This window comes from Schistocerca nitens, chromosome 4, assembly GCF_023898315.1.
Source record: "Schistocerca nitens isolate TAMUIC-IGC-003100 chromosome 4, iqSchNite1.1, whole genome shotgun sequence".
NCBI classification, from domain to species: Eukaryota; Metazoa; Arthropoda; class Insecta; order Orthoptera; family Acrididae; genus Schistocerca; species Schistocerca nitens.
Window position 1 is genome coordinate 703,654,356 of NC_064617.1, and position 22,095 is coordinate 703,676,450.

Below are 22,095 nucleotides of genomic sequence, written 5' to 3' on the forward strand. Positions count from 1 at the left end.
AAGGTAACAAGCGACAGCAGCCATGGGTCAGAGGCCAAGCGTCCCAGAGGCAACAAGCGGCAGCAGCCATGGGTAAGAGGCCAACAGTTCCAGAGGCAACAAGTGGCAGCAGCCATGCGTGAGGGCCCCACCGTTCCAGAGGCAACAAGCGGCAGCAGCCATGGGTGAGAGGCCCACAGTTTCAGAGGCAACCAGCGGCAGCAGCCATGGGTAAGAGTCCAAATGTTCCAGAGGCAACAAGTGGCAGCAGCCATGGGTCTGCGACCCACCGTTCGAGAGGCAACAAGCGACAGCAGCCATGGGTCAGAGGCCCACCGTTCCAGAGACAACAAGCGGCAGCAGCCATGGGTGAGAGGCGACCGTTCCAGAGGCATCAAGCGGCATCAGCCATGGAACAGAGGCCAACTGTTCCAGAGGCAACAAGTGGCATCAGCCATGGGTCAGAGGCCCACGGTTCCAGAGGCAACAAGGGAAAGCAGCCATGGGTGAGAGGCCCACCGTTCCAGAGTTAACAAGCGGAAGCAGCCAAGGCTCAGAGTCCCACCGCTCCAGAGGCAACAAGCGACAGCAGCCATGGGTGAGAGGCCCACCGTTCCAGAGGCAACAAGTGGCAGCAGCCATGTGTCATAGGCCCACCGTTGTAACAAACGACAGCAGCCATGGGTCAGAGGATCACCGTTCCAGAGTCTACAAGCGGCAGCAGCCATGGGTAAGAGGCCAACCATTCCAGAGGCAACAAACGGCAGCAGCCATCGGTAAGAGGCCAACCGTTCCAGAAGCAACAAGTTGCAGCAGAGATAGGTCAGAGGCCCACCGTTCCAGAGGTAACAAGCGACACCAGCCATGGGTCAAAGGCCCACCGTTGCAGAGGCAACAAGTGGCAGCAGCCATGGGTGAGAGGCCAACCGTTCCAGAGGCAACAAGTGTCAGCAGCCATGGGTTAGAGGCCCACCATTCCATAGGTAACAAGCGACAGCAGACATGGCTCAGAGGCCCAGCGTTCCAGAGGCAACAAGCGGCTGCAGCCATGGGTGAGAGGCCAACCGTTCCAGAGGCAACAAGCGGCAGCAGCCATGGATCAGAGGCCAGCTGTTCCAGAGGCAACCAGTGGCAGCAGCCATGGGTCAGAGGCCCACCGTTCCAGATTCAACAAGCGACAGCAGCCATGGGTGAGAGGCCCTCCGTTCCAGAGGTAACAAGTGGCAGCAGCCATGGCTCAGAGGCACACCGTTCCAGAGGCAACAAACGACAGCAGCCGGGGGTGAGAGGCCCACCATTCCAGAGGCAACAAGCAGCAGCAGCCATGGGTCAGAGTCCCACCGTTCCAGAGGCAACAAATGGCAGCAGCCATGGCTCAGAGGCCCACTGTTCCAGAGGCAACAAGCGACAGCAGCCATGGGTGAGAGGCCCACCGTTCCAGAGGCACAAGCGGCAGCAGCCATTGGTGAGAGGCCCAACGTTACAGAGGGAACAAGCGGCAGCAGCCATGGGTCAGAGGCCAACTGTTCCAGAGGCAACAGGGGCAGCAGCCATGGGACAGCGTCCCACCGTTCCAGTGGCCACAAGTGGCAGCAGCCATGGGTCATAGGCCCACCGTTGTAACAAACGGCAGCAGCCATGGGTCAGAGGCCCACCGTTCCAGAGGCAACAAGCGGCAGCAGCCATGCGTAAGAGGCCAACCGTTCCAGAGTTAACAAGCGGAAGCAGCCATGGCTCAGAGTCCCACTGTTCCAGAGGCAACAAGCGACAGCAGCCATGGGTGAGGGCCCCACCGTTCCAGAGGTAACAAGCGACAGCAGCCATGGGTGAGAGGCTCACCGTTCCAGAGGCAACAAGCGGCAGCAGCCATTTTTAAGAGGCCAACCGTTCCAGAGGCAACAAGCAGCAGCAGCCATGGGTCAGAGGACAACCGTTCCAGAGGCAACAAGTGGCAATAGCCATGGGTCAGAGGCCCACCGTTCCAAAGGTAACTTGCGACAGCAGCCATGGGTCAGAGGCCAAGCGTCCCAGAGGCAACAAGCGGCAGCAGCCATGGGTAAGAGGCCAACAGTTCCAGAGGCAACAAGTGGCAGCAGCAATGGCTCAGAGTCCCACCGTTCCAGAGGCAACAAGTGGCAATAGCCATGGGTCAGAGGCCCACCGTTCCAAAGGTAACAAGCGACAGCAGCCATGGGTCAGAGGCCAAGCGTTCCAGAGGCAACAAGTGGCAATAGCCATGGGTCAGAGGCCCACCGTTCCAAAGGTAACAAGCGACAGCAGCCATGGGTCAGAGGCCAAGCGTTCCAGAGGCAACAAGCGGCAGCAGCCATGGGTCAGAGGCCAACCGTTCCAGAGGTAACAAGTGGCAGCAGACATCGCTCAGAGGCCCACTGTTCCAGAGGCAACAAGCGACAGCAGCCATGGGTGAGGGCCCCACCGTTCCAGAGGCAACAAGCGGCAGCAGCCATGGGTGAGAGGCCCACCGTTTCTGAGGCAAGCAGCGGCAGCAGCCATGGGTATGAGTCCAACTGTTACAGAGGCAAAAAGAGGCAGCAGCCATGGGTCAGCGGCCCACCGTTCCAGAGGCAACAAGCGACAGCAGCCATGGGTGAGAGGCCCACCGTTCCAGAGGCAACAAGCGACAGCAGCCATGGGTCAGAGGCCCAACGTTCCAGAGGTAACAAGTGGCAGCAGCCATGGGTCAGAGTCCCACCGGTCCAGAGGTAACAAGCGACAGCAGCCATGGGTGAGAGGCTCACCGTTCCAGAGGCAACAAGCGGCAGCAGCCTTTGGTAAAAGGCCAACCGTTCCAGAGGCAACAAGCAGCAGCAGCCATGGGTCAGAGGCCAACCGTTCCAGAGGCAACAAGTGGCAATAGCCATGGGTCAGAGGCCCACCGTTCCAAAGGTAACAAGCGACAGCAGCCATGGGTCAGAGGCCAAGCGTCCCAGAGGCAACAAGCGGCAGCAGCCATGGGTAAGAGGCCAACAGTTCCAGAGGCAACAAGTGGCAGCAGCCATGGGTGAGGGCCCCACCGTTCCAGAGGCAACAAGCGGTAGCAGCCATGGGTGAGAGGCCCACAGTTTCAGAGGCAACCAGCGGCAGCAGCCATGGGTAAGAGTCCAAATGTTCCTCAGGCAACAAGTGGCAGCAGACATGGGTCTGCGACCCACCGTTCCAGAGGCAACAAGCGACAGCAGCCATGGGTCAGAGGCCCACCGTTCCAGAGACAACAACCGGCAGCAGCCATGGGTGAGAGGCGACCGTTCCAGAGGCATCAAGCGGCATCAGCCATGGAACAGAGGCCAACTGTTCCAGAGGCAACAAGTGGCATCAGCCATGGGTCAGAGGCCCACGGTTCCAGAGGCAACAAGGGAAAGCAGCCATGGGTGAGAGGCCCACCGTTCCAGAGTTAACAAGCGGAAGCAGCCATGGCTCAGAGTCCCACCGCTCCAGAGGCAACAAGCGACAGCAGCCATGGGTGAGAGGCCCACCGTTCCAGAGGCAACAAGTGGCTGCAGCCATGTGTCATAGGCCCACCGTTGTAACAAACGACAGCAGCCATGGGTCAGAGGCCCACCGTTCCAGAGTCTACAAGCGGCAGCAGCCATGGGTAAGAGGCCAACCATTCCAGAGGCAACAAGCGGCAGCAGCCATCGGTAAGAGGCCAACCGTTCCAGAAGCAACAAGTTGCAGCAGAGATAGGTCAGAGGCCCACCGTTCCAGAGGTAACAAGCGACACCAGCCATGGGTCAAAGGCCCACCGTTGCAGAGGCAACAAGTGGCAGCAGCCATGGGTGAGAGGCCAACCGTTCCAGAGGCAACAAGTGTCAGCAGCCATGGGTTAGAGGCCCACCATTCCATAGGTAACAAGCGACAGCAGACATGGCTCAGAGGCCCAGCGTTCCAGAGGCAACAAGCGGCTGCAGCCATGGGTGAGAGGCCAACCGTTCCAGAGGCAACAAGCGGCAGCAGCCATGGATCAGAGGCCAGCTGTTCCAGAGGCAACCAGTGGCAGCAGCCATGGGTCAGAGGCCCACCGTTCCAGATTCAACAAGCGACAGCAGCCATGGGTGAGAGGCCCACCGTTCCAGAGGTAACAAGTGGCAGCAGCCATGGCTCAGAGGCACACCGTTCCAGAGGCAACAAACGACAGCAGCCGGGGGTGAGAGGCCCACCATTCCATAGGCAACAAGCAGCAGCAGCCATGGGTCAGAGTCCCACCGTTCCAGAGGCAACAAGTGGCAGCAGCCATGGCTCAGAGGCCCACTGTTCCAGAGGCAACAAGCGACAGCAGCCATGGGTGAGAGGCCCACCGTTCCAGAGGCACAAGCGGCAGCAGCCATTGGTGAGAGGCCCAACGTTACAGAGGGAACAAGCGGCAGCAGCCATGGGTCAGAGGCCAACTGTTCCAGAGGCAACAGGGGCAGCAGCCATGGGACAGCGTCCCACCGTTCCAGTGGCCACAAGTGGCAGCAGCCATGGGTCATAGGCCCACCGTTGTAACAAACGACAGCAGCCATGGGTCAGAGGCCAACCGTTCCAGAGGCAACAAGTTGCAGCAGCCATGGGTCAGAAGCCCACCGTTCCAGAGGCAACAAGCGGCAGCAGCCATGGGTAAGAGTCCAATCGTTCCAGAGGCAACAAGTGGTAGCAGCCATGGCTCAGAGGCCCAACGTTCCAGAGGCAACATGCGACAGCAGCCATGGGTCAGAGGCCCACCATTCCAGACGCAACAAGTGGCAGCAGCCATGGGTCAGAGGCCCACTGTTCCAGAAGCAACAAGCGGCAGCAGCCATGGCTCAGAGTCCCACTGTTCCAGAGGCTACAAGCGACAGCAGCAATGGGTGAGAGGCCCACCGTTCCAGAGGCAACAAGCGGTATCAGCCATGGGTGAGAGGCCCACCATGCCAGAGGCAACAAGCGGCAGCAGCCATGGGTAAGAGGCCAACCGTTCCAGAGGCAACAAGTGGCAGCTGCCATGGTTCAGATGCCCATTGTTCCCGAGGCAACATGCGACAGCAGCCACGGGTGAGAGGCCCACCGTTCCAGAAGCAACAAGCGGCAGCAGCCATGTGTGAGAGGCCCCCCGTTCCAGAGGCAACAAGCGGCAGCAGCCATGGGTCAGAGGCCAACTGTTCCAGAGGCAACAAGTGGCAGCAGCCATTGGTCAGAGTCCCACCGTTCCAGAGGCAACAAGCGACAGCAGCGATGGGTGAGAGGCCCACCGTTCCAGAGTTAACAAGTGGCAGCAGCCATGGCTCAGAGGCCCGCCGTTCCAGAGGCAACAAGCGACAGCAGCCATGGGACAGGGGCCCACCGTTCCAGAGGCCACAAGTGGCAACAGCCATGGCTCAGAGGCCCACTCTTCCAGAGGCAACTAGCGACAGCAGCCAGAGGTGAGAGGCCCACCGTTCCAGAAGCAACAAGCGGCAGCAGCCATGGGTCAGAGGCCCACCGTTCCAGAAGCAACAAGCGGCAGTAGTCATGGCTCAGAGGCCCACTCTTCCAGCTGCAACAAGCGACAGCAGCCATGGGTGAGAGGCCCACCGTTCCAGAGGCAACAAGCGGCAGCAGCCATAGGTGAGAGGCCCACCGTTACAGAGGCAACAAGCGGAAGCAGCCATGGGTCATAGATCCCACCGTTGTAACAAACGGCAGCAGCCATGGGTCAGAGGCCCACCGTTCCAGAGGCTACAAGCGGCAGCAGCCATGGGTAAGAGGCCAACCATTCCAGAGGCAACAAGCGGCAGCAGCCATGGGTAAGAGGCCAACAGTTCCAGAGGCAACAAGTTCCAGCAGCCATAGGTCAGAGGCCCACCGATCCATAGGCAACAAGCGGCAGCAGCCATTGGTCAGAGGCCCTCCGTTCCAGAGGCAACAAGCGGCAGCAGCCATGGGTGAGAGGCCCACCGATCCAGAGGCAACAAGCGGCAGCAGCCATGGGTAGAAGGCCATCCGTTCCAGAGGCAACAAGTGCAAGCGGCCATGGCTCAGAGGCCCACTGTTCCGGAGGCAACAAGCGACAGCAGCCATGGGTGAGAGGCCCACCATTCCGGAGGCAACAAGCGGCAGCAGTCATGGGTGAGAGGCCCACCGTTCCAGACGCAACAAGCGGCAGCAGCCATGGCTCAGAGGCCCACTGTTCGAGAGGCAACAAGCGACAGCAGCCATGGGTGAGAGCCCACCGTTCCAGAGGCAACAAGCGGCAGCAGCCATGGGTGAGAGGCCCACCGATGCAGAGGGAACAACCGGCAGCAGCCATGGGTCAGAGGCCAACCGTTCCAGAGCAACAAGTGGCAGCAGCCATGGCTCAGAGGCCCACTGTGCCAGAGGCAACAAGCGACAGCAGCCATGGGTTATAGGCCCACCGTTCCAGAGGCAACAACTGGTAGCAGCCATGGGTCAGAGGCCAACTGTTCCAGAGGCAACAAGTGTCAGCAGCCATGGGTCAGAGGCCCACCGTCCCATAGGTAACAAGCGACAGCAGCCATGGGTCAGAGGCCCACCGTTCCAGAGGCAACAAGCGGCTGCAGCCATGGGTGAGAGGCCCACCGTTCCAGAGGCCACAAGCGGCAGCAGCCATGGATCAGAGGCACACCGTTCCAGAGGTAACAAGTGGCAGCAGCCATGGCTCAGAGGCACACCGTTCCAGAGGCAACAAGCGACATCAGCCATGGGTGAGAGGCCCACCGTTCCAGAGGTAACAATGGGCAACAGCCATGGCTCAGAGGCACACTGTTCCAGAGGCAACAAGCGACAGCAGCCAGGGGTGAGAGGCCCACCATTGCAGAGGCAACAAGCGGAAGCAGCCATGGGTCAGAGTCCCACCGTTCCAGAGGCAACAAGTGGCAGCAGTCGTGACTCAGAGGCACACTGTTCCAGAGGCAACAAGCGGCAGCAGCCATGGGTGAGAGGCCCACCGTTCCAGAGGCAACAAGCGACAGCAGCCATAGGTGAGAGGCCCACCGTTACAGAGGCAACAAGCGGCAGCAGCCATGGGTCAGAGGCCAACTGTTCCAGTGGCAAAAAGTGGCAGCAGCCAAGGGTCAGATGCCCACCGTTCCAGAGGCAACAAGTGGCAGCATTCATGGGTCATATGCCCACCGTTGTAACAAACGGCAGCAGCCATGGGTCAGAGGCCCACCGTTCCAGAGGCTACAAGCGGCAGCAGCTATGGGTAAGAGGCCAACCGTTCCAGAGTTAACAAGCGGAAGCTGCCATGGCTCAGAGTCCCACCGCTCCAGAGGCAACAAGCGACAGCAGCCATGGGTGAGAGGCCCACCGTTCCAGAGGCAACCAGCGGCAGCAGCCATGGGTCAGAGGCCAACCGTACCAGAGGCAACAAGTGGCAGCAGACATCGCTCAGAGGCCCACTGTTCCAGAGGAAACAAGCGACAGCAGCCATGGGTGAGGGCCCCACCGTTCCAGAGGCAACAAGCGGCAGTAGCCATGGGTGAGAGGCCCACCGTTTCCGAGGCAACCAGCGGCAGCAGCCATGGGTATGAGTCCAACTGTTACAGAGGCAAAAAGAGGCAGCAGCCATGGGTCAGCGGCCCACCGTTCCAGAGGCAACAAGCGACAGCAGCCATGGGTCAGAGGCCCACCGTTCCAGAGGCAACAAGCGGCAGCAGCCATGGGTGAGAGGCCCACCTTTCCAGAGGCAACAAGCGACAGCAGCCATGGGTCAGAGGCCAACTGTTCCAGTGGCAAAAAGTGGCAGCAGCCAAGGGTCAGATGCCCACCGTTCCAGAGGCAACAAGTGGCAACAGTTATGGGTCAGAGGCCCACCGTTCCAAAGGTAACAAACGACAGCAGCCATGGGTCAGAGGCCAAGCGTTCCAGAGGCAACAAGCGGCAGCAGCCATGGGTAAGAGGCCAACAGTTCCAGAGGCAACAAGTGGCAGCAGCAATGGCTCAGAGTCCCACCGTTCCAGAGGCAACAAGCGACAGCAGCAATGGGTTATAGGCCCACCGTTCCAGAGGCAACCAGCGGCAGCAGCCATGGGTCAGAGGCCAACCGTTCCAGAGGCAACAAGTGGCAGCAGCCATCGCTCATAGGCCCACTGTTTCAGAGGCAACAAGCGACAGCAGCCATAGGTGAGGGCCCCACCGTTCCAGAGGCAACAAGCGGCAGCAGCCATGGGTGAGAGGCCCACAGTTTCAGAGGCAACCAGCGGCAGCAGCCATGGGTAAGAGTCCAACTGTTCCAGAGGCAACAAGTGGCAGCAGCCATGAGTCAGCGGCCCACCGTTCCAGAGGCAACAAGCGACAGCAGCCATGGGTCAGAGGCCCACCGTTCCAGAGGCAACAAGCGGCAGCAGCCATGGGTGAGAGGCGACCGTTCCAGAGGCATCAAGCGGCATCACCCATGGAACAGAGGCCAACTGTTCCAGAGGCAACAAGTGGCATCAGCCATGGGTCAGAGGCCCACCGTTCCAGAGGCAACAAGGGACAGCAGCCATGGGTGAGAGGCCCACCGTTCCAGAGTTAACAAGCGGAAACAGCCATGGCTCAGAGTCCCACCGCTCCAGAGGCAACAAGCGACAGCAGTAATGGGTGAGAGGCCCACCGTTCCAGAGGCAACAAGTGGCAGCAGCCATGTGTCATAGGCCCACCGTTGTAACAAACGACAGCAGCCATGGGTCAGAGGCCCACCGTTCCAGAGTCTACAAGCGGCAGCAGCCATGGGTAAGAGGCCAACCATTCCAGAGGCAACAAGCGGCAGCAGCCATCGGTAAGAGGCCAACCGTTCCAGAAGCAACAAGTTGCAGCAGAGATAGGTCAGAGGCCCACCGTTCCAGAGGTAACAAGCGACACCAGCCATGGGTCAAAGGCCCACCGTTGCAGAGGCAACAAGCGGCAGCAGCCATGGGTGAGAGGCCCACCGTTCCAGAGGCAACAAGCGGCAGCAGCCATGGGTCAGAGGCCAACCGTTCCAGAGGCAACAAGTAGCAGCAGCCATGGGTCAGAAGCCCACCATTCCAGGGGCAACAAGCGGCAGCAGCCATGGGTCAGAGGCCAACTGTTCCAGAGGCAACAAGCGGCAGCAGCCATGGCTCAGAGGCCCACTGTTCTAGAGGCAACAAGCGAGAGCAGCCATGGGTGAGAGGCGACCGTTCCAGAGGCAACGAGCGGCAGCAGCCATGGGTGAGAGGCCCACCGTTGCAGAGGGAACAACCGGCTGCAGCCATGTGTCAGAGGGCAACCGTTCCAGAGCAACAAGTGGCAGCAGCCATGGCTCAGAGGCCCACTGTTCCAGAGGCAACAAGCGACAGCAGCCATGGGTGAGAGGCCCACCGTTCCAGAGGCAACAACTGGCAGCAGCCATGGGTCAGAGGCCAACTGTTCCAGAGGCAACAAGTGTCAGCAGCCATGCGTAAGAGGCCAACCGTTCCAGAGTTAACAAGCGGAAGCAGCCATGGCTCAGAGTCCCACTGTTCCAGAGGCAACAAGCGACAGCAGCCATGGGTGAGGGCCCCACCGTTCCAGAGGTAACAAGCGACAGCAGCCATGGGTGAGAGGCTCACCGTTCCAGAGGCAACAAGCGGCAGCAGCCATTTTTAAGAGGCCAACCGTTCCAGAGGCAACAAGCAGCAGCAGCCATGGGTCAGAGGACAACCGTTCCAGAGGCAACAAGTGGCAATAGCCATGGGTCAGAGGCCCACCGTTCCAAAGGTAACTTGCGACAGCAGCCATGGGTCAGAGGCCAAGCGTCCCAGAGGCAACAAGCGGCAGCAGCCATGGGTAAGAGGCCAACAGTTCCAGAGGCAACAAGTGGCAGCAGCAATGGCTCAGAGTCCCACCGTTCCAGAGGCAACAAGTGGCAATAGCCATGGGTCAGAGGCCCACCGTTCCAAAGGTAACAAGCGACAGCAGCCATGGGTCAGAGGCCAAGCGTTCCAGAGGCAACAAGTGGCAATAGCCATGGGTCAGAGGCCCACCGTTCCAAAGGTAACAAGCGACAGCAGCCATGGGTCAGAGGCCAAGCGTTCCAGAGGCAACAAGCGGCAGCAGCCATGGGTCAGAGGCCAACCGTTCCAGAGGTAACAAGTGGCAGCAGACATCGCTCAGAGGCCCACTGTTCCAGAGGCAACAAGCGACAGCAGCCATGGGTGAGGGCCCCACCGTTCCAGAGGCAACAAGCGGCAGCAGCCATGGGTGAGAGGCCCACCGTTTCTGAGGCAAGCAGCGGCAGCAGCCATGGGTATGAGTCCAACTGTTACAGAGGCAAAAAGAGGCAGCAGCCATGGGTCAGCGGCCCACCGTTCCAGAGGCAACAAGCGACAGCAGCCATGGGTGAGAGGCCCACCGTTCCAGAGGCAACAAGCGACAGCAGCCATGGGTCAGAGGCCCAACGTTCCAGAGGTAACAAGTGGCAGCAGCCATGGGTCAGAGTCCCACCGGTCCAGAGGTAACAAGCGACAGCAGCCATGGGTGAGAGGCTCACCGTTCCAGAGGCAACAAGCGGCAGCAGCCTTTGGTAAAAGGCCAACCGTTCCAGAGGCAACAAGCAGCAGCAGCCATGGGTCAGAGGCCAACCGTTCCAGAGGCAACAAGTGGCAATAGCCATGGGTCAGAGGCCCACCGTTCCAAAGGTAACAAGCGACAGCAGCCATGGGTCAGAGGCCAAGCGTCCCAGAGGCAACAAGCGGCAGCAGCCATGGGTAAGAGGCCAACAGTTCCAGAGGCAACAAGTGGCAGCAGCCATGGGTGAGGGCCCCACCGTTCCAGAGGCAACAAGCGGTAGCAGCCATGGGTGAGAGGCCCACAGTTTCAGAGGCAACCAGCGGCAGCAGCCATGGGTAAGAGTCCAAATGTTCCTCAGGCAACAAGTGGCAGCAGCCATGGGTCTGCGACCCACCGTTCCAGAGGCAACAAGCGACAGCAGCCATGGGTCAGAGGCCCACCGTTCCAGAGACAACAACCGGCAGCAGCCATGGGTGAGAGGCGACCGTTCCAGAGGCATCAAGCGGCATCAGCCATGGAACAGAGGCCAACTGTTCCAGAGGCAACAAGTGGCATCAGCCATGGGTCAGAGGCCCACGGTTCCAGAGGCAACAAGGGAAAGCAGCCATGGGTGAGAGGCCCACCGTTCCAGAGTTAACAAGCGGAAGCAGCCATGGCTCAGAGTCCCACCGCTCCAGAGGCAACAAGCGACAGCAGCCATGGGTGAGAGGCCCACCGTTCCAGAGGCAACAAGTGGCTGCAGCCATGTGTCATAGGCCCACCGTTGTAACAAACGACAGCAGCCATGGGTCAGAGGCCCACCGTTCCAGAGTCTACAAGCGGCAGCAGCCATGGGTAAGAGGCCAACCATTCCAGAGGCAACAAGCGGCAGCAGCCATCGGTAAGAGGCCAACCGTTCCAGAAGCAACAAGTTGCAGCAGAGATAGGTCAGAGGCCCACCGTTCCAGAGGTAACAAGCGACACCAGCAATGGGTCAAAGGCCCACCGTTGCAGAGGCAACAAGTGGCAGCAGCCATGGGTGAGAGGCCAACCGTTCCAGAGGCAACAAGTGTCAGCAGCCATGGGTTAGAGGCCCACCATTCCATAGGTAACAAGCGACAGCAGACATGGCTCAGAGGCCCAGCGTTCCAGAGGCAACAAGCGGCTGCAGCCATGGGTGAGAGGCCAACCGTTCCAGAGGCAACAAGCGGCAGCAGCCATGGATCAGAGGCCAGCTGTTCCAGAGGCAACCAGTGGCAGCAGCCATGGGTCAGAGGCCCACCGTTCCAGATTCAACAAGCGACAGCAGCCATGGGTGAGAGGCCCACCGTTCCAGAGGTAACAAGTGGCAGCAGCCATGGCTCAGAGGCACACCGTTCCAGAGGCAACAAACGACAGCAGCCGGGGGTGAGAGGCCCACCATTCCATAGGCAACAAGCAGCAGCAGCCATGGGTCAGAGTCCCACCGTTCCAGAGGCAACAAGTGGCAGCAGCCATGGCTCAGAGGCCCACTGTTCCAGAGGCAACAAGCGACAGCAGCCATGGGTGAGAGGCCCACCGTTCCAGAGGCACAAGCGGCAGCAGCCATTGGTGAGAGGCCCAACGTTACAGAGGGAACAAGCGGCAGCAGCCATGGGTCAGAGGCCAACTGTTCCAGAGGCAACAGGGGCAGCAGCCATGGGACAGCGTCCCACCGTTCCAGTGGCCACAAGTGGCAGCAGCCATGGGTCATAGGCCCACCGTTGTAACAAACGACAGCAGCCATGGGTCAGAGGCCAACCGTTCCAGAGGCAACAAGTTGCAGCAGCCATGGGTCAGAAGCCCACCGTTCCAGAGGCAACAAGCGGCAGCAGCCATGGGTAAGAGTCCAATCGTTCCAGAGGCAACAAGTGGTAGCAGCCATGGCTCAGAGGCCCAACGTTCCAGAGGCAACATGCGACAGCAGCCATGGGTCAGAGGCCCACCATTCCAGACGCAACAAGTGGCAGCAGCCATGGGTCAGAAGCCCACTGTTCCAGAAGCAACAAGCGGCAGCAGCCATGGCTCAGAGTCCCACTGTTCCAGAGGCTACAAGCGACAGCAGCAATGGGTGAGAGGCCCACCGTTCCAGAGGCAACAAGCGGTATCAGCCATGGGTGAGAGGCCCACCATGCCAGAGGCAACAAGCGGCAGCAGCCATGGGTAAGAGGCCAACCGTTCCAGAGGCAACAAGTGGCAGCTGCCATGGTTCAGATGCCCATTGTTCCCGAGGCAACATGCGACAGCAGCCACGGGTGAGAGGCCCACCGTTCCAGAAGCAACAAGCGGCAGCAGCCATGTGTGAGAGGCCCCCCGTTCCAGAGGCAACAAGCGGCAGCAGCCATGGGTCAGAGGCCAACTGTTCCAGAGGCAACAAGTGGCAGCAGCCATTGGTCAGAGTCCCACCGTTCCAGAGGCAACAAGCGACAGCAGCGATGGGTGAGAGGCCCACCGTTCCAGAGTTAACAAGTGGCAGCAGCCATGGCTCAGAGGCCCGCCGTTCCAGAGGCAACAAGCGACAGCAGCCATGGGACAGGGGCCCACCGTTCCAGAGGCCACAAGTGGCAACAGCCATGGCTCAGAGGCCCACTCTTCCAGAGGCAACTAGCGACAGCAGCCAGAGGTGAGAGGCCCACCGTTCCAGAAGCAACAAGCGGCAGCAGCCATGGGTCAGAGGCCCACCGTTCCAGAAGCAACAAGCGGCAGTAGTCATGGCTCAGAGGCCCACTCTTCCAGCTGCAACAAGCGACAGCAGCCATGGGTGAGAGGCCCACCGTTCCAGAGGCAACAAGCGGCAGCAGCCATAGGTGAGAGGCCCACCGTTACAGAGGCAACAAGCGGAAGCAGCCATGGGTCATAGATCCCACCGTTGTAACAAACGGCAGCAGCCATGGGTCAGAGGCCCACCGTTCCAGAGGCTACAAGCGGCAGCAGCCATGGGTAAGAGGCCAACCATTCCAGAGGCAACAAGCGGCAGCAGCCATGGGTAAGAGGCCAACAGTTCCAGAGGCAACAAGTTCCAGCAGCCATAGGTCAGAGGCCCACCGATCCATAGGCAACAAGCGGCAGCAGCCATTGGTCAGAGGCCCTCCGTTCCAGAGGCAACAAGCGGCAGCAGCCATGGGTGAGAGGCCCACCGATCCAGAGGCAACAAGCGGCAGCAGCCATGGGTAGAAGGCCATCCGTTCCAGAGGCAACAAGTGCAAGCGGCCATGGCTCAGAGGCCCACTGTTCCGGAGGCAACAAGCGACAGCAGCCATGGGTGAGAGGCCCACCATTCCGGAGGCAACAAGCGGCAGCAGTCATGGGTGAGAGGCCCACCGTTCCAGACGCAACAAGCGGCAGCAGCCATGGCCCAGAGGCCCACTGTTCGAGAGGCAACAAGCGACAGCAGCCATGGGTGAGAGCCCACCGTTCCAGAGGCAACAAGCGGCAGCAGCCATGGGTGAGAGGCCCACCGATGCAGAGGGAACAACCGGCAGCAGCCATGGGTCAGAGGCCAACCGTTCCAGAGCAACAAGTGGCAGCAGCCATGGCTCAGAGGCCCACTGTTCCAGAGGCAACAAGCGACAGCAGCCATGGGTTATAGGCCCACCGTTCCAGAGGCAACAACTGGTAGCAGCCATGGGTCAGAGGCCAACTGTTCCAGAGGCAACAAGTGTCAGCAGCCATGGGTCAGAGGCCCACCGTCCCATAGGTAACAAGCGACAGCAGCCATGGGTCAGAGGCCCACCGTTCCAGAGGCAACAAGCGGCTGCAGCCATGGGTGAGAGGCCCACCGTTCCAGAGGCCACAAGCGGCAGCAGCCATGGATCAGAGGCACACCGTTCCAGAGGTAACAAGTGGCAGCAGCCATGGTTCAGAGGCACACCGTTCCAGAGGCAACAAGCGACATCAGCCATGGGTGAGAGGCCCACCGTTCCAGAGGTAACAATGGGCAACAGCCATGGCTCAGAGGCACACTGTTCCAGAGGCAACAAGCGACAGCAGCCAGGGGTGAGAGGCCCACCATTGCAGAGGCAACAAGCGGAAGCAGCCATGGGTCAGAGTCCCACCGTTCCAGAGGCAACAAGTGGCAGCAGTCGTGACTCAGAGGCACACTGTTCCAGAGGCAACAAGTGGCAGCAGCCATGGGTGAGAGGCCCACCGTTCCAGAGGCAACAAGCGACAGCAGCCATAGGTGAGAGGCCCACCGTTACAGAGGCAACAAGCGGCAGCAGCCATGGGTCAGAGGCCAACTGTTCCAGTGGCAAAAAGTGGCAGCAGCCAAGGGTCAGATGCCCACCGTTCCAGAGGCAACAAGTGGCAGCATTCATGGGTCATATGCCCACCGTTGTAACAAACGGCAGCAGCCATGGGTCAGAGGCCCACCGTTCCAGAGGCTACAAGCGGCAGCAGCTATGGGTAAGAGGCCAACCGTTCCAGAGTTAACAAGCGGAAGCTGCCATGGCTCAGAGTCCCACCGCTCCAGAGGCAACAAGCGACAGCAGCCATGGGTGAGAGGCCCACCGTTCCAGAGGCAACCAGCGGCAGCAGCCATGGGTCAGAGGCCAACCGTACCAGAGGCAACAAGTGGCAGCAGACATCGCTCAGAGGCCCACTGTTCCAGAGGAAACAAGCGACAGCAGCCATGGGTGAGGGCCCCACCGTTCCAGAGGCAACAAGCGGCAGTAGCCATGGGTGAGAGGCCCACCGTTTCCGAGGCAACCAGCGGCAGCAGCCATGGGTATGAGTCCAACTGTTACAGAGGCAAAAAGAGGCAGCAGCCATGGGTCAGCGGCCCACCGTTCCAGAGGCAACAAGCGACAGCAGCCATGGGTCAGAGGCCCACCGTTCCAGAGGCAACAAGCGGCAGCAGCCATGGGTGAGAGGCCCACCTTTCCAGAGGCAACAAGCGACAGCAGCCATGGGTCAGAGGCCAACTGTTCCAGTGGCAAAAAGTGGCAGCAGCCAAGGGTCAGATGCCCACCGTTCCAGAGGCAACAAGTGGCAACAGTTATGGGTCAGAGGCCCACCGTTCCAAAGGTAACAAGCGACAGCAGCCATGGGTCAGAGGCCAAGCGTTCCAGAGGCAACAAGCGGCAGCAGCCATGGGTAAGAGGCCAACAGTTCCAGAGGCAACAAGTGGCAGCAGCAATGGCTCAGAGTCCCACCGTTCCAGAGGCAACAAGCGACAGCAGCAATGGGTTATAGGCCCACCGTTCCAGAGGCAACCAGCGGCAGCAGCCATGGGTCAGAGGCCAACCGTTCCAGAGGCAACAAGTGGCAGCAGCCATCGCTCATAGGCCCACTGTTTCAGAGGCAACAAGCGACAGCAGCCATAGGTGAGGGCCCCACCGTTCCAGAGGCAACAAGCGGCAGCAGCCATGGGTGAGAGGCCCACAGTTTCAGAGGCAACCAGCGGCAGCAGCCATGGGTAAGAGTCCAACTGTTCCAGAGGCAACAAGTGGCAGCAGCCATGAGTCAGCGGCCCACTGTTCCAGAGGCAACAAGCGACAGCAGCCATGGGTCAGAGGCCCACCGTTCCAGAGGCAACAAGCGGCAGCAGCCATGGGTGAGAGGCGACCGTTCCAGAGGCATCAAGCGGCATCACCCATGGAACAGAGGCCAACTGTTCCAGAGGCAACAAGTGGCATCAGCCATGGGTCAGAGGCCCACCGTTCCAGAGGCAACAAGGGACAGCAGCCATGGGTGAGAGGCCCACCGTTCCAGAGTTAACAAGCGGAAACAGCCATGGCTCAGAGTCCCACCGCTCCAGAGGCAACAAGCGACAGCAGTAATGGGTGAGAGGCCCACCGTTCCAGAGGCAACAAGTGGCAGCAGCCATGTGTCATAGGCCCACCGTTGTAACAAACGACAGCAGCCATGGGTCAGAGGCCCACCGTTCCAGAGTCTACAAGCGGCAGCAGCCATGGGTAAGAGGCCAACCATTCCAGAGGCAACAAGCGGCAGCAGCCATCGGTAAGAGGCCAACCGTTCCAGAAGCAACAAGTTGCAGCAGAGATAGGTCAGAGGCCCACCGTTCCAGAGGTAACAAGCGACACCAGCCATGGGTCAAAGGCCCACCGTTGCAGAGGCAACAAGCGGCAGCAGCCATGGGTGAGAGGCCCACCGTTCCAGAGGCAACAAGCGGCAGCAGCCATGGGTCAGAGGCCAACCGTTCCAGAGGCAACAAGTAGCAGCAGCCATGGGTCAGAAGCCCACCATTCCAGGGGCAACAAGCGGCAGCAGCCATGGGTCAGAGGCCAACTGTTCCAGAGGCAACAAGCGGCAGCAGCCATGGCTCAGAGGCCCACTGTTCTAGAGGCAACAAGCGAGAGCAGCCATGGGTGAGAGGCGACCGTTCCAGAGGCAACGAGCGGCAGCAGCCATGGGTGAGAGGCCCACCGTTGCAGAGGGAACAACCGGCTGCAGCCATGTGTCAGAGGGCAACCGTTCCAGAGCAACAAGTGGCAGCAGCCATGGCTCAGAGGCCCACTGTTCCAGAGGCAACAAGCGACAGCAGCCATGGGTGAGAGGCCCACCGTTCCAGAGGCAACAACTGGCAGCAGCCATGGGTCAGAGGCCAACTGTTCCAGAGGCAACAAGTGTCAGCAGCCATGGGTTAGAGGCCCACCATTCCATAGGTAACAAGCGACAGCAGACATGGGTCAGAGGCCCACCGTTCCAGAGGCAACAAGCGGCTGCAGCCATGGGTGAGAGGCCAACCGTTCCAGAGGCAACAAGCGGCAGCAGCCATGGATCAGAGGCCAGCTGTTCCAGAGGCAACCAGTGGCAGCAGCCATGGGTCATAGGCCCACCGCTGTAACAAACGACAGCAGCCATGGGTCAGAGGCCAACCGTTCCAGAGGCAACAAGCAGCAGCAGCCATGGGTCAGAGGCCCACCGTTGTAACAAGCGACAGCAGCCATGGGTCAGAGGCCCACCGTTCCAGAGGCAACAAGCCTCAGCAGCCATGGGTAAGAGTCCAATCGTTCCAGAGGCAACAAGTGGCAGCAGCCATGGCTCAGAGGCCCAACGTTCCAGAGGCAACAAGCGACAGCAGCCATGGGTCAGAGGCCCACCGTTCCAGACGCAACAAGTGGCAGCAGCCATGGGTCGGAGGCCCACTGTTCCAGAAGCAACAAGCGGCAGCAGCCATGGCTCAGAGTCCCACTGTTCCAGAGGCTACAAGCGACAACAGCAATGGGTGAGAGGCCCACCGTTCCAGAGGCAACAAGCGGTATCAGCCATGGGTGAGAGGCCCACCATTCCAGAGGCAACAAGCGGCAGCAGCCATGGGTAAGAGGCCAACCGTTCCAGAGGCAACAAGTGGCAGCAGCCATGGCTCAGATGCCCACTGTTCCAGAGGCAACATGCGACAGCAGCCACGGGTGAGAGGCCCACCGTTCCAGAGGCAACAAGCGGCAGCAGCCATGGGTGAGAGGCCCCCCGTTCCAGAGGTAACAAGCGGCAGCAGCCATGGGTCAGAGGCCAACTGTTCCAGAGGCAACAAGTGGCAGCAGCCATTGGTCAGAGTCCCACCGTTCCAGAGGCAAGAAGCGACAGCAGCGATGGGTGAGAGGCCCACCGTTCCAGAGTTAACAAGTGGCAGCAGCCATGGCTCAGAGGCCCGCCGTACCAGAGGCAACAAGCGACAGCAGCCATGGGACAGGGGCCCACCGTTCCAGAGGCCACAAGTGGCAACAGCCATGGCTCAGAGGCCCACTCTTCCCGTGGCAACAAGCGACAGCAACCAGAGGTGAGAGGCCCACCGTTCCAGAGGCAACAAGCGGCAGCAGCCATGGGTCAGAGGCCCACCGTTCCAGAAGCAACAAGCGGCAGTAGGCATGGCTCAGAGGCCCACTGTTCCAGCTGCAACAAGCGACAGCAGCCATGGGTGAGAGGCCCACCGTTCCAGAGGCAACAAGCGGCAGCAGCCATAGGTGAGAGGCCCACCGTTACAGAGACAACAAGCGGAAGCAGCCATGGGTCAGAGGCCAACTGTTCCAGTGGCAACAAGTGGCAGCAGCCAAGGTTCAGAGGCCCACTGTTCCAGAGGCAACAAGTGGCAGCAGCCATGGGTCATAGATCCCACCGTTGTAACAAACGGCAGCAGCCATGGGTCAGAGGCCCACCGTTCCAGAGGCTACAAGCGGCAGCAGCCATGGGTAAGAGGCCAACCATTCCAGAGGCAACAAGCGGCAGCAGCCATGGGTAAGAGGCCAACAGTTCCAGAGGCAACAAATTCCGGCAGCCATAGGTCAGAGGCCCACCGATCCATAGGCAACAAGCGGCAGCAGCCGTTGGTCAGAGGCCCTCCGTTCCAGAGGCAACAAGAGGCAGCAGCCATGGGTGAGAGGCCCACCGATCCAGAGGCAACAAGCGGCAGCAGCCATGGGTCAGAGGCCAACCGTTCCAGAGGCAACAAGTGGCAGCAGCCATGGATCAGAGGCCCACTGTTCCGGAGGCAACAAGCAACAGCAGCCATGGGTGAGAGGCCCACCATTCCCGAGGCAACAAGCGGCAGCAGCCATGGGTGAGAGGCCCACCGTTCCAGAGGCAACAAGCGGCAGCAGCCATGGCTCAGAGACCCACTGTTCGAGAGGCAACAAGCGACAGCAGCCATGGGTGAGAGCCCACCGTTCCAGAGGCAACAAGCGGCAGCAGCCATGGGTGAGAGGCCCACCGATGCAGAGGGAACAACCGGCAGCGGCCATGGGTCAGAGGCCAACCGTTCCAGAGCAACAAGTGGCAGCAGCCATGGCTCAGAGGCCCACTGTTCCAGAGGCAACAAGCGACAGCAGCCATGGGTTATAGGCCCACCGTTCCAGAGGCAACAACTGGTAGCAGCCATGGGTCAGAGGCCAAGTGTTCCAGAGGCAACAAATGTCAGCAGCCATGGGTCAGAGGCCCACCGTTCCATAGGTAACAAGCGACAGCAGCCATGGGTCAGAGGCCCACCGTTCCAGAGGCAACAAGCGGCTGCAGCCATGGGTGAGAGGCCCACCGTTCCAGAGGCCACAAGCGGCAGCAGCCATGGATCAGAGGCCAGCTGTTCCAGAGGCAACCAGTGGCAGCAGCCATGGTTCAGAGCCCCACCGTTCCAGAGGCAACAAGCGACAGTAGCCATGGGTGAGAGGCCCACCGTTCCAGAGGCAACAACTGGCAGCAGCCATGGGTCAGAGGCCAACTGTTCCAGAGGCAACAAGTGTCAGCAGCCATGGGTTAGAGGCCCACCATTCCATAGGTAACAAGCGACAGCAGACATGGGTCAGAGGCCCACCGTTCCAGAGGCAACAAGCGGCTGCAGCCATGGGTGAGAGGCCAACCGTTCCAGAGGCAACAAGCGGCAGCAGCCATGGATCAGAGGCCAGCTGTTCCAGAGGCAACCAGTGGCAGCAGCCATGGGTCATAGGCCCACCGCTGTAACAAACGACAGCAGCCATGGGTCAGAGGCCAACCGTTCCAGAGGCAACAAGTTGCAGCAGCCATGGGTCAGAGGCCCACCGTTGTAACAAGCGACAGCAGCCATGGGTCAGAGGCCCACCGTTCCAGAGGCAACAAGCCTCAGCAGCCATGGGTAAGAGTCCAATCGTTCCAGAGGCAACAAGTGGCAGCAGCCATGGCTCAGAGGCCCAACGTTCCAGAGGCAACAAGCGACAGCAGCCATGGGTCAGAGGCCCACCGTTCCAGACGCAACAAGTGGCAGCAGCCATGGGTCGGAGGCCCACTGTTCCAGAAGCAACAAGCGGCAGCAGCCATGGCTCAGAGTCCCACTGTTCCAGAGGCTACAAGCGACAACAGCAATGGGTGAGAGGCCCACCGTTCCAGAGGCAACAAGCGGTATCAGCCATGGGTGAGAGGCCCACCATTCCAGAGGCAACAAGCGGCAGCAGCCATGGGTAAGAGGCCAACCGTTCCAGAGGCAACAAGTGGCAGCAGCCATGGCTCAGATGCCCACTGTTCCAGAGGCAACATGCGACAGCAGCCACGGGTGAGAGGCCCACCGTTCCAGAGGCAACAAGCGGCAGCAGCCATGGGTGAGAGGCCCCCCGTTCCAGAGGTAACAAGCGGCAGCAGCCATGGGTCAGAGGCCAACTGTTCCAGAGGCAACAAGTGGCAGCAGCCATTGGTCAGAGTCCCACCGTTCCAGAGGCAAGAAGCGACAGCAGCGATGGGTGAGAGGCCCACCGTTCCAGAGTTAACAAGTGGCAGCAGCCATGGCTCAGAGGCCCGCCGTACCAGAGGCAACAAGCGGCAGCAGCCATGGGACAGGGGCCCACCGTTCCAGAGGCCACAAGTGGCAACAGCCATGGCTCAGAGGCCCACTCTTCCCGTGGCAACAAGCGACAGCAACCAGAGGTGAGAGGCCCACCGTTCCAGAGGCAACAAGCGGCAGCAGCCATGGGTCAGAGGCCCACCGTTCCAGAAGCAACAAGCGGCAGTAGGCATGGCTCAGAGGCCCACTGTTCCAGCTGCAACAAGCGACAGCAGCCATGGGTGAGAGGCCCACCGTTCCAGAGGCAACAAGCGGCAGCAGCCATAGGTGAGAGGCCCACCGTTACAGAGGCAACAAGCGGAAGCAGCCATGGGTCAGAGGCCAACTGTTCCAGTGGCAACAAGTGGCAGCAGCCAAGGTTCAGAGGCCCACTGTTCCAGAGGCAACAAGTGGCAGCAGCCATGGGTCATAGATCCCACCGTTGTAACAAACGGCAGCAGCCATGGGTCAGAGGCCCACCGTTCCAGAGGCTACAAGCGGCAGCAGCCATGGGTAAGAGGCCAACCATTCCAGAGGCAACAAGCGGCAGCAGCCATGGGTAAGAGGCCAACAGTTCCAGAGGCAACAAATTCCGGCAGCCATAGGTCAGAGGCCCACCGATCCATAGGCAACAAGCGGCAGCAGCCATTGGTCAGAGGCCCTCCGTTCCAGAGGCAACAAGAGGCAGCAGCCATGGGTGAGAGGCCCACCGATCCAGAGGCAACAAGCGGCAGCAGCCATGGGTCAGAGGCCAACCGTTCCAGAGGCAACAAGTGGCAGCAGCCATGGATCAGAGGCCCACTGTTCCGGAGGCAACAAGCAACAGCAGCCATGGGTGAGAGGCCCACCATTCCCGAGGCAACAAGCGGCAGCAGCCATGGGTGAGAGGCCCACCGTTCCAGAGGCAACAAGCGGCAGCAGCCATGGCTCAGAGACCCACTGTTCGAGAGGCAACAAGCGACAGCAGCCATGGGTGAGAGCCCACCGTTCCAGAGGCAACAAGCGGCAGCAGCCATGGGTGAGAGGCCCACCGATGCAGAGGGAACAACCGGCAGCGGCCATGGGTCAGAGGCCAACCGTTCCAGAGCAACAAGTGGCAGCAGCCATGGCTCAGAGGCCCACTGTTCCAGAGGCAACAAGCGACAGCAGCCATGGGTTATAGGCCCACCGTTCCAGAGGCAACAACTGGTAGCAGCCATGGGTCAGAGGCCAACTGTTCCAGAGGCAACAAGTGTCAGCAGCCATGTGTCAGAGGCCCACCGTTCCATAGGTAACAAGCGACAGCAGCCATGGGTCAGAGGCCCACCGTTCCAGAGGCAACAAGCGGCTGCAGCCATGGGTGAGAGGCCCACCGTTCCAGAGGCCACAAGCGGCAGCAGCCATGGATCAGAGGCCAGCTGTTCCAGAGG

The 22,095-nt window shown here is 60.4% G+C and overlaps 2 protein-coding genes across 2 annotated transcripts; both read left to right on the forward strand.

Moving 5' to 3' along the window:
- The first annotated feature begins 1,755 nt into the window (after positions 1 to 1,755).
- Positions 1,756 to 4,922, forward strand: LOC126252519 (filaggrin-2-like). Its single transcript, XM_049953414.1, has 7 exons — positions 1,756 to 1,805; positions 1,873 to 2,334; positions 2,379 to 2,702; positions 2,793 to 3,034; positions 3,117 to 3,231; positions 3,298 to 4,327; positions 4,395 to 4,922. The coding sequence occupies exons 1-7, from the start codon at positions 1,756 to 1,758 to the stop codon at positions 4,920 to 4,922; spliced, it is 2,751 nt and encodes a 916-aa protein (XP_049809371.1).
- A 4,203-nt stretch (positions 4,923 to 9,125) lies between these two features.
- LOC126252520 (uncharacterized) lies at positions 9,126 to 12,613 on the forward strand. The gene is made up of 7 exons (XM_049953415.1): positions 9,126 to 9,358; positions 9,564 to 10,025; positions 10,070 to 10,393; positions 10,484 to 10,725; positions 10,808 to 10,922; positions 10,989 to 12,018; positions 12,086 to 12,613. Exons 1-7 carry the CDS (start codon positions 9,126 to 9,128, stop codon positions 12,611 to 12,613), a joined length of 2,934 nt encoding a protein of 977 aa, XP_049809372.1.
- Positions 12,614 to 22,095: the final 9,482 nt, after the last annotated feature.